Source organism: Pelobates fuscus, chromosome 5 (genome assembly GCF_036172605.1).
Source record: "Pelobates fuscus isolate aPelFus1 chromosome 5, aPelFus1.pri, whole genome shotgun sequence".
In the NCBI taxonomy this organism is placed as follows: Eukaryota; Metazoa; Chordata; class Amphibia; order Anura; family Pelobatidae; genus Pelobates; species Pelobates fuscus.
This window is the reverse complement of record NC_086321.1, coordinates 126,677,249-126,692,947: the sequence shown is the minus strand read 5'-3', so window position 1 is coordinate 126,692,947 and position 15,699 is coordinate 126,677,249. Positions and strand designations below refer to the sequence as shown.

Below are 15,699 nucleotides of genomic sequence, written 5' to 3'. Positions count from 1 at the left end.
GATCTGAAATCCTTATTTCTAGAAAGGGTATGGAATGAGTTAAGATGGCATATTCATTCAGATTTCTGGTATCTGGGTCTATCCTCCCACCAAAAAGTATAGGTCACCATCACTACAGATGCTTCAAAAACCAATTGGACTGCTCATCTAAATACTTCATTCCATCAAGAGTGACTGCAGAAGAGGCAGAGCATTCATGCAACTTTAGAGAAATGAAAGGGGTACAGAAAACTTTACATGCCTTGTGTGTACTGGATTATAGGAAACCTGTAAGGATTCAGACATCACAATAGTCACTTACCTTAAACTAGGGGAAATACAAGTAGAATTGCTTCAGAAAAGACTAAGTTAATTCAGCTACTTATGTCAGATGCATAGACAAGATGACCTGCGCAAAGAACAGTGGATACAGAGGGGTTTCTAGAACAAGAGGCTTTCTGAAGAATCATGAAAAAACTTGGCATACCAGAGGTGAGTGTTACAAGAGTAGCACCTGCAAATAAATGGTGTTGGATTTCTTGAAAATGTACATTGAATACATCGTGTATCTTTGCTACATGAGTTCAATGTATTTGGGGCAGATTTTAAGCAACATATAATTAAAAAAAAAAAATTGTCTTGCAAGGATAATCTTAATGAATTTTAAAACCCTCACCTGCTTAAATCTACTTTCTCAGTCCAAATTATTGCAGAAAAAAAACTGGAAAATAAACCAGTTTTAGGAGGTTTGAATAATGTAACTAAGCAGCTGATACAGTGGCACATGGATTACGAAACACAACTTTGTTTACGCTGAAACCAGCTTTCAACAAGCCTTGTTCCAATGTAGCTTAACATGCAATAGATTGGCATTCTGTTTTATCACAGGTTTCATTTAAAGCTTAATTTATTTATAAAAATGTGCATGGTCTAGCCTACACAATTATCCTTGCAGCACTAAGTCACTCAAAGCTGTCAATAAGGCAGACAAGGACAAAGTTACAGTTGCCTGTCCTCTATTCAGAGGAGAACTGCAAATAGCCCAGTTAAAGGACCACTATAGGCACCCAGACCATTTAAGCTCAATGAAGTGGTCTGGGTGCCTGGTCCAGCTAGGATTAACCCTATTTTCTATAAACATAGCAGTTTCAGAGAAACTGCTATGTTTGTATTAGGGTTAATCCAGCCTCTAGCGGCTGTCTCATTGATAGCTGCTAGAGGCGCTTGCGTGCTTCTCACTGTGAAAAATCACAGTGAGAAGACTCCAGCGTCCATAGGAAAGCATTGTAAATGCTTTCCTATGAGACTGGCTGAATGAGCGCATGGCTCTTGCTGCGCATGCGCATTCAGCCGAGGAAGAGGAGAGCTCCCTGCCCGGCGCTGGAGAAAGAGATAAGTTTAACCCCTTCCTCTCCCCAGAGCCCGGGAGGAGGGGGACCCTGAGGGTGGGGGCAAGTTTTCCTGGCACTATAGTGGTGCTTTAACTAAAAGGCAAGCTGACAGCCATAATATGGTTTCTAGAGCATTTTCACTCATGCTACAACTGTATGGAAATACAAAAAAAAAAATACATTGTCTATGGCACTAAAGTGAGCAGCTGATTTAGATAATGAGTGTGTGAAAACTGATATAAGTGCAATACTAGCAATATGGGAGTCCTCTTCATATGATGAACTAGACCACAATTGTATCCATTTGCACTAGAGACTGCAAATATTCCAATGCATGTAACATTGCCACATATCTTGATACAGCCAAGCAGTTGGTGCTGCATCAGCTAATATTAAAGCCTGTGACGTGCCATATTGGTAATAGAGAGGCCTCTTCACAAGAGGATAATCCGTAGTCACACATTTACAACCAGCATTTGTCATATTCCTGCTAAATATGTGTTTAGTCTGCTGTACCTTGAGGCTATAAACAAGCAAACAGCACATCAAACATAGAAACTCCAGAAAAGGTTAACTGCATTGACCATTTCCTTCTCCATAGAAGAGTGGGCCAGACCTCCCTGGTCACTAAAAGGGTAGATAATTCAGGTGAGACACCTTATAAAAGGCTGTACACTGTTGCTTCAGGAACTAGAGGTTTAACTTTCCTGGCTGGGGATTTTTTTTTTTTTTTTAAAGGCCTAGTGAGCATAAAATAAAATGCTGCTTGGCTTCTGCTGTATGAAGGATGGGAGAAAAGAATGAGTGTCACATTCCTTTTATTGCCTGTCCCATCTGATTTGTAAGACGGAGCTAACACATTTGTATATGGAACACAGACTATACATACTGCTATGGTTAGCCAGGAAAGGGTTTTTATAACGATTCTAGGGGAGCATGTGGGAAACATTATTAGAGCATATGAGAGTCATTCCATACTAGAATATTTTACAAGAGTGCAAATTAAAGACTGTTTTTACAGTCTCAGGCAATACATACAGTGAAAAGTTCTCTGTGCATTAAATTAGGCTCGTAAAAGAAATAAAATTTCTGAAATGCCACTTTATGAGCTGCTACAACACTGTTGTGGAAGTAGGCATACACCCTCAAAGCCCTTAACAATATTCACTCACCCTTAAAATTGGGGGTATGTCAAATCCAGTTCACATATATGAAATAATAATAATAAATAAATAAAAAAAAAAGAATCTAATGGTGAAGTACAAATGATACAAGGATTAAACTGTATATAAATATATAGAAAATACACTCACAAATAGAGAGCCAAGTATGGGACTGGCTCAAATCACAATCGCTGTGGTGTATTTAGGGGACACCTTTCCTTCTTCTCGTTGGTTTCCTTGTGCTCAAAGAGAAAGCAGAGAAAGGGACTTCTAGTGTAGTAAAAAAGACACCATGTGTGAAGAGGTAAATATAATATATTGTTAAGCGCTCCACTTAAGGGCTTTGGGGGTGTATGCCACCTTTTCAAACACCTTACTTGCACTGTATACTACGTACAGTAAAAAAGACCTGTATGGGAGGTATATATCCTATATAGACCTATATTTGTATTTATATAGGACATACATCTCCTGTCTTGCTTATAATGAGCTTTTTTATTGTAAAAACCTTGGTACTTATGTGGATACCGTTCACCTATATAAAGCCTGGCAGAGTTATTCACAAAAAAATCGATTTTTCTGGAATTCAAAATGGATTTCACATTTAAGGACAAAATAACCAAACTGAAAATAGAACGGACTTGGAAAGTGTTTCGAATTTGATACATTTCGAAAATCACTTTCACGCTAGTGAATAACCCTGCCAGGTGGCCAGTATCTCCATTTAAGTAAACCTATTAGGGGTTTACAATTCTTGCTATATTTTCCACATTGCTGTTAAAATGCTGCCATTTTGCATCGAAAGGTCTATGTTACTTTATATATCACCCCCCCTCCTCCATATTTAAAATCATGTTTGTGCCATTACAAAAAAAACACCACTACCCAGTTTTATGTTAAACATATACCGTTTTTATTAGCACACAAGAGAAGGCTGCGTATGTTAGGAGCTCCCCCAAGCCAGTGGAGTTACAGTTCTTGTATACTGCTTCCCTATCGGTAGACACCTTATACCAATGACCTGTGCATAACTTCCTGCCCAAGTCCACAAAACAAGCTCTGTGATTAAGCAAGGTTTATTTCCCCCCGTTGCCTTCATTATGCACCCGATTAACATTCAATTGGAACTTTTTTATATTTGCAAATGGTCATTCACATAACAACAGTAAAAAATATTCTTTGAAACTTTGCAAAACTTGCTGCGATGTACTAAAGAACTGGTCTCTTCTTACATTCTGATCCCCAGTTTACTGGCCCGGTGCAGAGAGAGATTTGTTCATAAATTGCTTTTTCACAAAACACGTCCACCACTACAAATAAAAAAAAACATTAAACAGTGTGATACATTGGGGGAATCGATTTGCAAACATACTCTCTAGCAGTAAGGGCCAGGATTGCTAGATAATGCATTGCAAATGTAATAGCAATAGTTAACATGGACAACTGCCCTTTACATCTACTGATGAGGGTGAGTGTGTGTGTTTTGCTGTATCTTACATCAAGTGGATGTCAATTCATCAGGTTTTCCAGGTAGACATAAAAGGGATCAGGTTGTGAACCTGACATTTTTCAGATTTTTGAAACTCTCTGACATTATAATCAATGGAGTTTACGACAATGTACAAAACATGTAATTTTTTATCATACAATCCACTCAGACTTGTTTCTACATTGATGTTTTTGAATATATATTCAGTGTAGAGTTAGCATTACAAACAGGGTCATGTTTTATACATTTTCCTTTAAAATGCTTTATTGTAATGGAGTGTGCATACAGAAATCAGAGGAGTTCTACAAAAGATATTAAATTGTCAAGGGAAATGTAAAAAACGGAGATGAAAACCAAAATGGAATAAGTTGCATATTATATTCATATTATATTTTGCCCAAAGTTTGTCTAATGTATTCCAAGTCAGGAGGGAGACTTTACTGCTTACATTGGAGAACAAGTTTAGTCAAGACAGGGGTATGTCTAATATAAGTACATGGACTGAGAAGTATGTACGTAGAGATTCACATATTGCACCAAGGTGCACGGACTCCACTATGCATAACGTTTGGTCTTTTCAGCAGCACTTAAAGTATACACTTTCAGGTTAATGCATCCATGTCAAATATTGTATTTTGTGAAGGCAGTGGCGAGAGTGTAATTAGCAGGGAGACCCTGCTTAGAGCTTGACATTGGTAGTGTTACTCAGAATTTTCAAAGAAAAAAAATAAAAAGGATAGCAGATCTGGAAACGTTCTCCTATACTATGGTCACAACTGGCTATTTATGCCTCTTGCCATTAGGATCTAATTTGCGAACATTTCTGGTTTAGTGTCTCGTCCTCGTTCATCCCCCAGAGTGTGTGGGTTTTGTGTGTGTGTGTGTGTGTGTATATAATGTGTGAATGCTGGCTGCATGTAATGCATGTGTGTGTGTGTGAGCGCTGGCTGCGTGTAATGCGTGTGGTGTGCATGTGTGTGTGATGTGAACTGTCCGTATCTAGAGTGTGTATATGCTGTGAGCCGTCTGTATCTAGTGTGAGCTGGCTATATCTAGTGTTTTTGTTGGTGTGAGCTGGCTATATCTAGTGTTTTTGTTGGTGTGAGCTGGCTATATCTAGTGTTTTTGTTGGTGTGAGCTGGCTATATCTAGTGTTTTTGTTGGTGTGAGCTGGCTATATCTAGTGTTTTTGTTGGTGTGAGCTGGCTATATCTAGTGTTTTTGTTGGTGTGAGCTGGCTATATCTAGTGTTTTTGTTGGTGTGAGCTGGCTATATCTAGTGTTTTTGTTGGTGTGAGCTGGCTATATCTAGTGTTTTTGTTGGTGTGAGCTGGCTATATCTAGTGTTTTTGTTGGTGTGAGCTGGCTATATCTAGTGTTTTTGTTGGTGTGAGCTGGCTATATCTAGTGTTTTTGTTGGTGTGAGCTGGCTATATCTAGTGTTTTTGTTGGTGTGAGCTGGCGTTATCTAGTGTTTTTGTTGGTGTGAGCTGGCTATATCTAGTGTTTTTGTTGGTGTGAGCTGGCTATATCTAGTGTTTTTGTTGGTGTGAGCTGGCTATATCTAGTGTTTTTGTTGGTGTGAGCTGGCTATATCTAGTGTTTTTGTTGGTGTGAGCTGGCTATATCGAGTGTTTTTGTTGGTGTGAGCTGGCTACATCTAGTGTTTTTGTTGGGGTGAGCTGGCTACATCTAGTGTTTTTGTTGGGGTGAGCTGGCTACATCTAGTGTTTTTGTTGGGGTGAGCTGGCTATATCTAGTGTTTTTGTTGGGGTGAGCTGGCTATATCTAGTGTTTTTGTTGGGGTGAGCTGGCTATATCTAGTGTTTTTGTTGGTGTGAGCTGGCTATATCTAGTGTTTTTGTTGGTGTGAGCTGGCTATATCTAGTGTTTTTGTTGGTGTGAGCTGGCTTTATCTAGTGTTTTTGTTGGTGTGAGCTGGCTATATCTAGTGTTTTTGTTGGTGTGAGCTGGCTGTGTGGAGTGTGCTGCCTCTATGTAGTATGTGTATCTGTTGTGCATTTGTTGGTTGTATAATGTGTACTGTAATCTAGTTGTGACCTCCAGTTTATGAGATTTAGCGGGGATCACTGGTGGTCCAATGGTGGGTCCTGAATCCATGGTAATCTAGTATGTGTTTGTGAGGTTTGCAAGATTCTTGCCCGGTACCCAGAACTACATGTCCCGGACATTTGGCTATACGAATTATATATGCTTGTATCAACCTGCTTTTACCAATATTTATTATGTCATTGCCCCTTTTCCTAACTGCCTTGTATATCTTCAATATGGACAAAAGACAGAATGGATCCTCTCTGTCCAATCTGTTAATCAGATAAGTCTGCATATAATGTGCATGTTATGTAATTCTGGTTTAGTGAAATGTTTGTCTTACCTTGCTTGGCTTGTCAGTTTGAGGGTCGAACACCTTCTCACAAAGCCTCAGACCAGTTTCCTGCCGCAGTTGCTGTAAGTAGCCTCTCATCATCTCTAGAATAACAATCCAGAGTATGATATCAAAGCAGTGCAACAGGCTTATAAAAAGTCCTTGAAGTTCAGAGAACTAAGGTATTAGTTAAACATAAGGGTATGCGTTTTAAGTTTTAATGTTTCTTAAAATTGGTTCTGCCTCTTCAGAGTTTAAATAAAGTATATATTATTGATAGATTGCCTATTACAAATTGCCAGTTTTTTCAGTTATGCACAAATTAACAGAGGCACTCTGATGGCAGATGACATTTTTGCACAGATTTAAACATTAGGCAGCTCGAAACAGAGTTCCAAGCTTCCCACGTCATGTGTGCCATGGGTGCAACTAGCTCATGACACTAAAGGATAGATATCTTAGCATGTGCAGTGTTTCAAGCAGAAATGCTGCACATACAGACTTCTACCACGTTAACCAATTCTAAAAGCAAAAGTGGCCATGGTGGTTGGACAAACCATTTAGGAGATGGGCGCACACTCCCACTTGTACATGAGTATAGAAGGTTAACGGCACAAAACAGATCGGTTCTAGATTTTAAAATTAGGTAGACATGTGGGCTACACTGGTTAGATATAATATTTTTACAAACACATTTCTAAATCTGTTGATGTGTAGTGCACATTCTTACCATCTTCCTGTTTGCTAGAAGGTTTCAAATACATGGCATTAAGGGGGAATCCAGGTTCTCCAGGGATTGGGAAATTTGTAATTCCTAATGTGTACATTTCCTTCTCCCCCTGTCCTTTTGAATTGCACTGGTGAAAAGAGGAACATACATTATTATTATTATATGAGCAGTTCAGGCTCCATGTAAATATCACCTTCAAAGTTTCCAGAAGAATCACCATTTAGTGGATAGGAGTGTGTCATTTTGGTCACTGTGGTCTGTTGTTATTCCATAAACTCCAGTTTAGCAGGGGTTTTTCTCACCAACAGAAGTTCCACTCATCAGAATGAAAGAGTGCAACTGCTCTGTAAATGGACAGCAGCCATGCAGCCTACAGCTATCATAAGAGGCATGGTTTATAGAAAAAACATATAGTACATGGAAAACCACTAGAGAATCGCCTTTAGTGAATGGGGAAGAGAGATGGACACAGGGTAGAAAAGTTCAAAGTACATCATAGAGAGGATGGTACGGAGGGAACAGGAAAGCCAAATTCCCCTTTGTTTTCCAGCTACTAGTGTCCCTTTAAGTGTTAGTAGGGTGTTATCTACTCGCTCCACGGCTTTCTCAGCTTATCACCTCTATCAAGTACTTGATAGGCTAATGAAGACATTCACCTCCACATTAGGAGAGATGGAGGCACAATAGATTAAATAAAATTGTTCCTAATAAATTATCTACCTCTGCACTCTAATATGCAAACTACAGCTTCTGTAACGACCAGAGTAACAGTGTAAGCACTAGTGGTAAGAATGGTTCGTACAAGATTCCCAAGTTAAAGAGGACCTTCCATTTGAATATGTTTGGATGAAAGGGTCTAGGGTTTCTCATTAGACAAAGAATGTAACATTTTAGGCCAAAACAGCCAAACTGGGATCATTCTCACAACTCTTAACCAATGCCTGATAATAGGACAATCCTGATTGTTACATAGCTGAAAAGAGACTTACGTCCATCAAGTTCAGCCTTCCTCACATTTGTATTTTGCTGTTGATCCAAAAGCGTATGTGATGGTAGAAGGGTACTTACACTGAATGTTTGTTTCTGGTGTGAGCTGCTTATACATTTATGCCCTACCACATTTATGCCCTATGTGTAATTAGGAAGTTATGAAAGCTCATGGATGCCTGCACACTCACACAAAGTTACACTTTCAATTTATATACTAATGATACGGGGTGCAGGCATAAATCCTAGCAGAACAATAACATTTTATCTACACATCTGAATACACACTGTTGTACAAATTTGCTATGTGGTGGCTATGGTACCTTCAGATGCCGGCCATTGCTTTATGGCAAATCTGTTTTTGTGGTTTAACCAACAATCGAAGGTTCCTAAGGCACCAGCAGCCTGGCCACAGCTCGTCAGAACTGGGTATTAGCAGTAATAATAATTGCCTGAGAGCATCATGTAACCAAGAACTTAGGGACCACGTATGCAGCTTTATGACACCAGTACGTAATGGTTATAGGGCTTTAAATAATTTTTTTAAGAGGCTAATATAGGGCATCAAATATATTTACAGTGTGAATTCTCAATTATACCTAGAATTCATAGATCTTACCTTCTGCAGCTTCTTCAGACACTCAGATATGTAAAGAGTGATGTATATTAATGTGCGGTCAGCTTCATTCTGTAAGAAAACAACATTTTAAGACATAAATAATAGCAAAATACATTATGCAGAAAAAAATTAAAGGAACATGCCAAACCTCTAAAGTGCTCCTTTAATGTGGATAAATAATGTGGTATGTAACCAAGATTAGATGTGTTAGAAATGCCAACACACCTAATATAAAAAAATATATATTTTACACTTTTAGAAGATAACAAAAACAGGGAATCGTGCGCCAAGGGAGAAAACAAATAATATAATAATACAAGTTTGGACAATATATATATATATATATTTTGTCATCCACAATGAAGGCTGCACTCCGCAGTCTTCATTACAATCCAAAAAACTGGGATTTTAATGTAGACCGTGGAGTGCAGCCTTCATTGTGGATACTCTATGTGAACCAGCCAGCAGGCTTTGGCAGCCGGCATTTTATCAATAAAGCGTGAGTGCAAGGAATTGTTTGTTTATATATATATATATATATATATATATATATATATATCTCAATATCATACACATACACAATTTTACACAAAAATGGCAGATATATTTAGTATATACTAACAGATTATGTAGAGAAATATAAGATGGGTAGTGCGAGTAGTTAGAAGCAATAAGGAATTGAAGGTTAATTGCCAGCCATCACAGAGGAAGTCCAAGTGGGATTAGTCAAGGATTGTATCTTCAGATATTGAAAAGATAATTACTATCATATTCAAGAAATATTTGAGAAAGAAAAACATAAATGTTGCTGCTTACCTTGATTTCATAATTTTTGAAGAAAACATTAGCCTTGAAATAATAAATAGCTTCTTCAATAATATCCACGTCTTTTGCTAAAAATAAAATAAAATATTATTAAAAAAAAAAAAAACAAGCGAAGAAGTTAAATGGACAAAAAATATCAAAATTGGCTTATTAATCAGACATCATTGTCGTTTTATATCTATAAAATGAGATCCATTGTATAGCTATAGCATGATTGTTTATTTTAACTTGTTATGGCTCTGGCCGCAATGTGTTTAGTCACACAGCCATTGTGTGTGCCTAACATGCAGTCTGTCCCAGAATGCTGTGTGCTCAGAGCAGATTGCAAAGAAGAAGTGTGTGTGAGTGTGTATATATATATATATATATATATATATATATATATATATATACACATATACACACATACATATACATACACAGCATTGTATGCATGACAGAACCCCCGTAACACAACACACAGTACATTTGAGCCTCCTCTTGTTCATGTAAAAGTTTTCTTTTGCCACACATTTTATTATCATACAAAAAGTTTTTACATCAGTTTCAGACTAAAAGTATCCTCAGCCCATTTACAGCAGTGGTAGATAGTTAAAGGATCACTATAGGGTCAGGAACACAAACATGTATTCCTGACCCAATAGTGTTAAAACCCCCATCTATCCCCCCTGGGCCCCTCATGCCTCCATAAATATAGCAAAATCTTACTGTATTCAAGCCTGAAGTTGTAACTCTGCATGCTGTTTGCCTCAAAAAGAACAAGTTGTCTGCTGACATTATCAGAAGTGGTAGCCTGATCCAATCACAGTACTTCTCCATAGGATTGGCTGAGACTGACAAAGAGGCAGATCAGGAGCAGAGCCAGCATGATTCAAACACAGCCCTGGCCAATCAGCATCTCCACATATAGATGAATTGAATCAATTAATCTCTATGAGGAAAGTTCAGTGTCTGCATGCAGAGGGAGGAGATACTGAATGTTTGGATGCATTTTAGGCAGCCATGGCCCAGGAAGGATCTCTAACAGCTATCTGAGGAATGGCCAGTGAAGTTATCACTAGGCTGTAATGTAAACACTGCATTTTCTCTGAAAAGACAGTGTTTACAGCAAAAAGCCTGAAGGAAATGATTCTACTCACCAGAACAAATTCAATAAGCTGTAGTTGTTCTGGTGACCATAGTGTCCATTTAATAAGGGATTCAAAGACAGACGACTGTGTGTAAATAATTAGATAGAAGCAGTGGTAAGAGGGATTTCTGCAGGTCTAGATCTTGTATCTGCTGGGAGGGAGGAACAACTACAGCAGAGTAAAGGGAGATCAACACATGTGATTACCATAGGCAGAATTAGTAAATCCCCCTGCCCAAGCACAGTGCTTTCACATACTATAGATATTGCAAAGCGTGGCAAGTCCCAGCTTGCAGAATGATTTCATGCAGAAAGAAGGAATGTATCTTAAATACTATGAATGAGGCTTTGCATTACTTACTTTCTCTGGGGGCTGGTCCTTTGAACTGGGTTCTAATTGGCAGCATTGCCATATTACCGACTAACTTGGTGTCAGATTCCTGTAGAGTGGAATGGTAGGCCTGGAACACACAGAAAATAATAAACATGTATGTAAGTACAACCAATGAGTGATGTGGTGCTTTCAGTAAAAAATAATACTAAATTACATGAATCAAAATAAATACAGAAAAAATATACATCCAAGATAAATACACACAATAATACAAATTACTAGTAATAGTAACACAAAGTCTTGAACATTTTAGTCTGAAATACTCATATGTACACGAGCCATTACCAGGCTCCATAGGTAAGTGCACAAGGGTGCCTCATTACACTTACACATTCCACTCCATATTGGGGTATATAAACAAGGACTCTGATACAATGCTTTTCATCTGCTTCTTCCAATTGCACCTCCAGGTTTTGATTTGTTTAAACTCACAAATGACCAGACTACTAGTGAATACTTATACGGAGACAATTAAAGGTTTGTTAACTAAACATATGTACTGAATTGAAAACTGAATAGCAAAATTTAGCCCATAATAGCCCGGAGGAGTTAGAGAATTTTTGCCTATATTAAGCAATTCTGTTTCCAATTCACTACTACGGTTTAGTGAATGAACCTGAGCAATCAACGCACAAATCACAGTAATCAATCATATAAAATCAGAGTAATCAACAGAACAATGTAAAAATGTCCTGAGTCCCGATAGGTCTCTGCAGAGCATATATGCTCCTACTAATTGAAACATGGACAGATGGAAGAATATATTGTGGGATTATCATTATAGAGAATTCTACCATTATCTGCTGCTTTTGCAGCGAATGATGCGGAAACCAGAAAGTGCCCAAGGTACCGCAGCCAATATTTACATACCTATTGATTTTAACAAAGGGGTAGATACAGCATTCTGCCTTAGACACTGTTACATCTAACAAACATTCAAAGCTAAAACTGAGAATGTTATGGCCATAATGTTGCTGAATATTATTTAAAGAGACAGTAAGGCTTCAAAACCTTGGCTTGTACAATCAAACACAATGTTCCAAACTGAATACTAGTTCTATTAAGACATCTATCAGAATGTTGCTTTGTTTTCAGATTGGTTAGTGTTTAGACATCTGTTAAGCATGTTATTACATTTTTAAAATAATCAAACTGAATATTCTTAATCATCAGGGCTGGGTCAGGTGTTTCAATGCTTCCCGAAATGCTTGTTTTAATTTTCTATGGCACAGTCTGTGCTGTTGGCATGAACTAAAAGATACTACCTTGAAGGATGTATAGTTAATAGTTCATATGCTGGAAGAGGAAGGCAAAAATAATTAAGTTTCTCTAAAGAACTATCTTAAAGAAATGAGGCCCCCTTCAGCAAGTGAATTGTACATGCTACAGGGCAGCACATTTCATGCCCTGCCCATCATCAGGAAGGTGAGTCCAGAAAAATAAGGTTGGTCTGCAATCTACCTGAGCTAAACAGGATACCAAATTAGTATCAAATAAAAAAAAATTTTGTTAAACTCTATGTTCATTTCAAATACATAGAACATTTACCAGTTCAATTTTCTCAGGTATTTTCCTAACAAAGTATTCAGGTATTTTCCTAACAAGTATAATGAAAAGTATTTGTAAAGTTTAAAAAAAAAGTGTTTTTTTTTTAAGTTATTCAACATATTGGGATTATACCACTGTTTTAGTGTACTTTTCCCCCCCACACCCTCTCCCCTATACAACTATAATGAAGATTGTTACATATAAAAACCAAGACAGTTTTTGAGATTTAAAAAAAACCCACAACTTACAAATAGTTTAACTTCAGGGAAGCCTAGCTGAACAAGCTCGAAAAACCACTTCCTCTATGACAAACCATGTTCCCTATTCTGCAAATTCTAGTCTTATAAGGTAAATGTGGCTTTTAACTGCTAACATACCAGTAGGTCCTTCATTGCCCCTGTTAATATAATTGATCTAAGGGACACCATGACATACAGCTCCTCACATTCTCCTGCAATAGGACAGGGGTAGGCAACCTTTGGCACTCCGGGTGTTGTGGACAACATCTCCCATAATGCCCTTACTGCCTTATTGCTGGCAAGGCAATCAGGGGTGATGTAGTCTACATCTGGAGGTTCGAAGGTTGCCCATAGGATGAGGTATTGTGCCAAAAAAGCCATTTAACCATTAGGTGGCTACTGATTACAATATATCACACTTTACTGACAGAATTGGTCATCAGGTGAGTGGGAAAGGACCTGCCATTTATACAGTAACTGGGACAGCCAGGAGACATGTCACCATTATCACACAATCCTTGCCCTATACAGAGTATTCACACGTAATACAGTCTCGCTTGGGCCTAACAGGCCCCTTGCAGGATGCAGTGCCAGCAGTGCTACCCTCACCCCAAGCAGCATCCTGGCACACAGGGCATACTGCTGTCCGACACAGTGCTCACTCACCGGCATGATGAGGGACTTGCTAGCTGACAAACCAAGATGAATCTTACAGACAGGGAGCCAAAGCTGCTTCTCTACTTCCGCTGTCCCACCCTGCTCGTCTAAACCAGGAAGTGTGAGTTGTGCATTACCGGCAGCGGCCACAAGGTGCTGCGATTTTAAAACTAAACCTAAGTTAAAGAACGACTTGTGCATTACCACGAGCGGCCGCCAGAGGATGCAAGTTTAACTATTGATCATTTATTGTAGTTTGTCACAGCTAGCAATCCAAGTAGAGAATAGAACGTGACGAATGCTCGGGTTCTAGTACACAGAATCCTGGGGAACTCTATTCTCTTGCTATAGTTGCAGAGGGCACCGAGTTCCTTCACTTCTTACTGTGCACTGCTTACAGTACAGGAGCATTCATATAGAGGACTGGGCAATTTAAAATGAAAGAAAAGCAAATTGGGAAAACAGGCCTACCCTTTTCCCACTGCAACATTTCAATTCCTAGTCCTCTATATGAATGCTCCTGTACTGTACTGTAAATTCTTAAAGGGACACTCCAGGCACCCAGACCACTTCTGTCCATTGAAGTGGTCTGGGTGCCAACTCCCATCACACTTAACCCCGAATATTTTATAAACTGCAACAATTACCTTGCAGGGTTAAGTCCTCCTCTAGTGGCTATCAGACAGCCACTAGAGGGATTTCTGGACTTTTTGGACGCTTAAACGACACTTGACGTTCTCACGCTAAGCATGAGGACCTCCAGAGTCGCCAGAATCCCCATAGCGAAGCATTGAATAATGCTTTTCTATGGGAAGGTCAAATGTGAATGCGCGCCCATTGCCGTGCATTAGGTCTCCCTCGCTGGCGGACATCAGCGGGGGAGAAGCACGTGTGGAGCCTGACCCAGCGCCACATGGATGAGGGGCAGAAGAGAGGGGGGCACTGTAGTATTCTCTAGTGCCAGGAAAATGGGTTTGTTTTCCTTGCACTGGAGAGTCCCTTTAATAATTTTGACAGAATGACACACACAATACACAGGGATGACAAGGCTTAACAGACAATATTTATAGTTTTATGATTTAACTAGTAAAATGTTTGATTTGCATTGCATAACATTTCAACTATACAGAAAATGGTTATTATGTTTTTAGGCAATATATTGTATTTATACTTTATTCACAAGATACCCAAATGCAGGGGCAGTCATCTATTTACACACCTCCTGAGTGTCCATATTTAGGAGGGACAGAACCTATTTTTGGCTCAAATCCATCTGTCCCTCTTATCCATCTTAATCTTTTCTGGGAGCTCCATATTGTTGGAGTATCTGCAATATAACAGAGCTCTACAGCAGTTATGTCTTTAAACTGCAATAAATGTGTTTAGAAATCAGTCTGCATAAATAAGATACATTATTCATGTACATTAAATTACATTCTAGTTGCAGAAATTAGTAAAGCACCTAAAACCTCCCAAAACAACCCTGGCCACACTGCCAACACCTAAAATGAAAGAATCCCTCTTGGCCCACTTGAAATGTTGGGATGTATGTATAACGAAGAAAAATAAGCAAAAAGTGTTAAGTTGCAGTTTGACTAGGGTGCTTTAATTACAAGAAATTGACCTTTTGCCTGGCAACAGTGAGGAGAGGAACCTTTGACAGGAGGGTATTATATGTGAAGACACCATACAACGGTTTCTCAACTTTTTTTGTAGAAATATTTAACTGTACAATTAAGGTTCCTTTTGCATTATTAATCATATAGGTTTGTAAGGGCAAGGAGTCCCATGGTGGAATTAGTATAGCATTGTGCTAGTTAAAAGTAACTATTTCAGTGTCCGTGTTTCTGCGTGTGTGATGGCTCTGCGGACATTGGTTGTGTAGATGTGCTGCACAGAGGAATTGATGAGTGGAGATTTGCTGGCAAAGGAATGGCTGAGAGAAGGGGTGTAGTACAAATAACTGGTAAACATATTGAATGTTTGTTTACTAGATTATTGTAAAACTTTCCAACACCACCATACCAAAGCAATGACAAACGACACAGTTTGTTCGAAAAAAATGTTTATTAAATATTGAACTGCAGAAAAGCCACTGTTTGACTTAAATAATTGTCACAGCATTTTTATGTTCACACATCAGCATAAGGACGAGATCAAACT

At 38.6% G+C, this 15,699-nt stretch overlaps 1 protein-coding gene across 1 annotated transcript; it reads right to left on the bottom strand.

The window, feature by feature from the left end:
- Positions 1-3,422: 3,422 nt before the first annotated feature.
- On the bottom strand, positions 3,423-13,662 carry ARPC3 (actin related protein 2/3 complex subunit 3). The gene is made up of 7 exons (XM_063454245.1): positions 13,546-13,662; positions 11,060-11,159; positions 9,561-9,637; positions 8,745-8,813; positions 7,139-7,265; positions 6,418-6,512; positions 3,423-3,843 (listed from the first exon to the last, which is right to left on the bottom strand). The coding sequence occupies exons 1-7, from the start codon at positions 13,549-13,551 to the stop codon at positions 3,781-3,783; spliced, it is 537 nt and encodes a 178-aa protein (XP_063310315.1). The 5' UTR covers positions 13,552-13,662; the 3' UTR covers positions 3,423-3,780.
- Between the last annotated feature and the right edge of the window lie 2,037 nt (positions 13,663-15,699).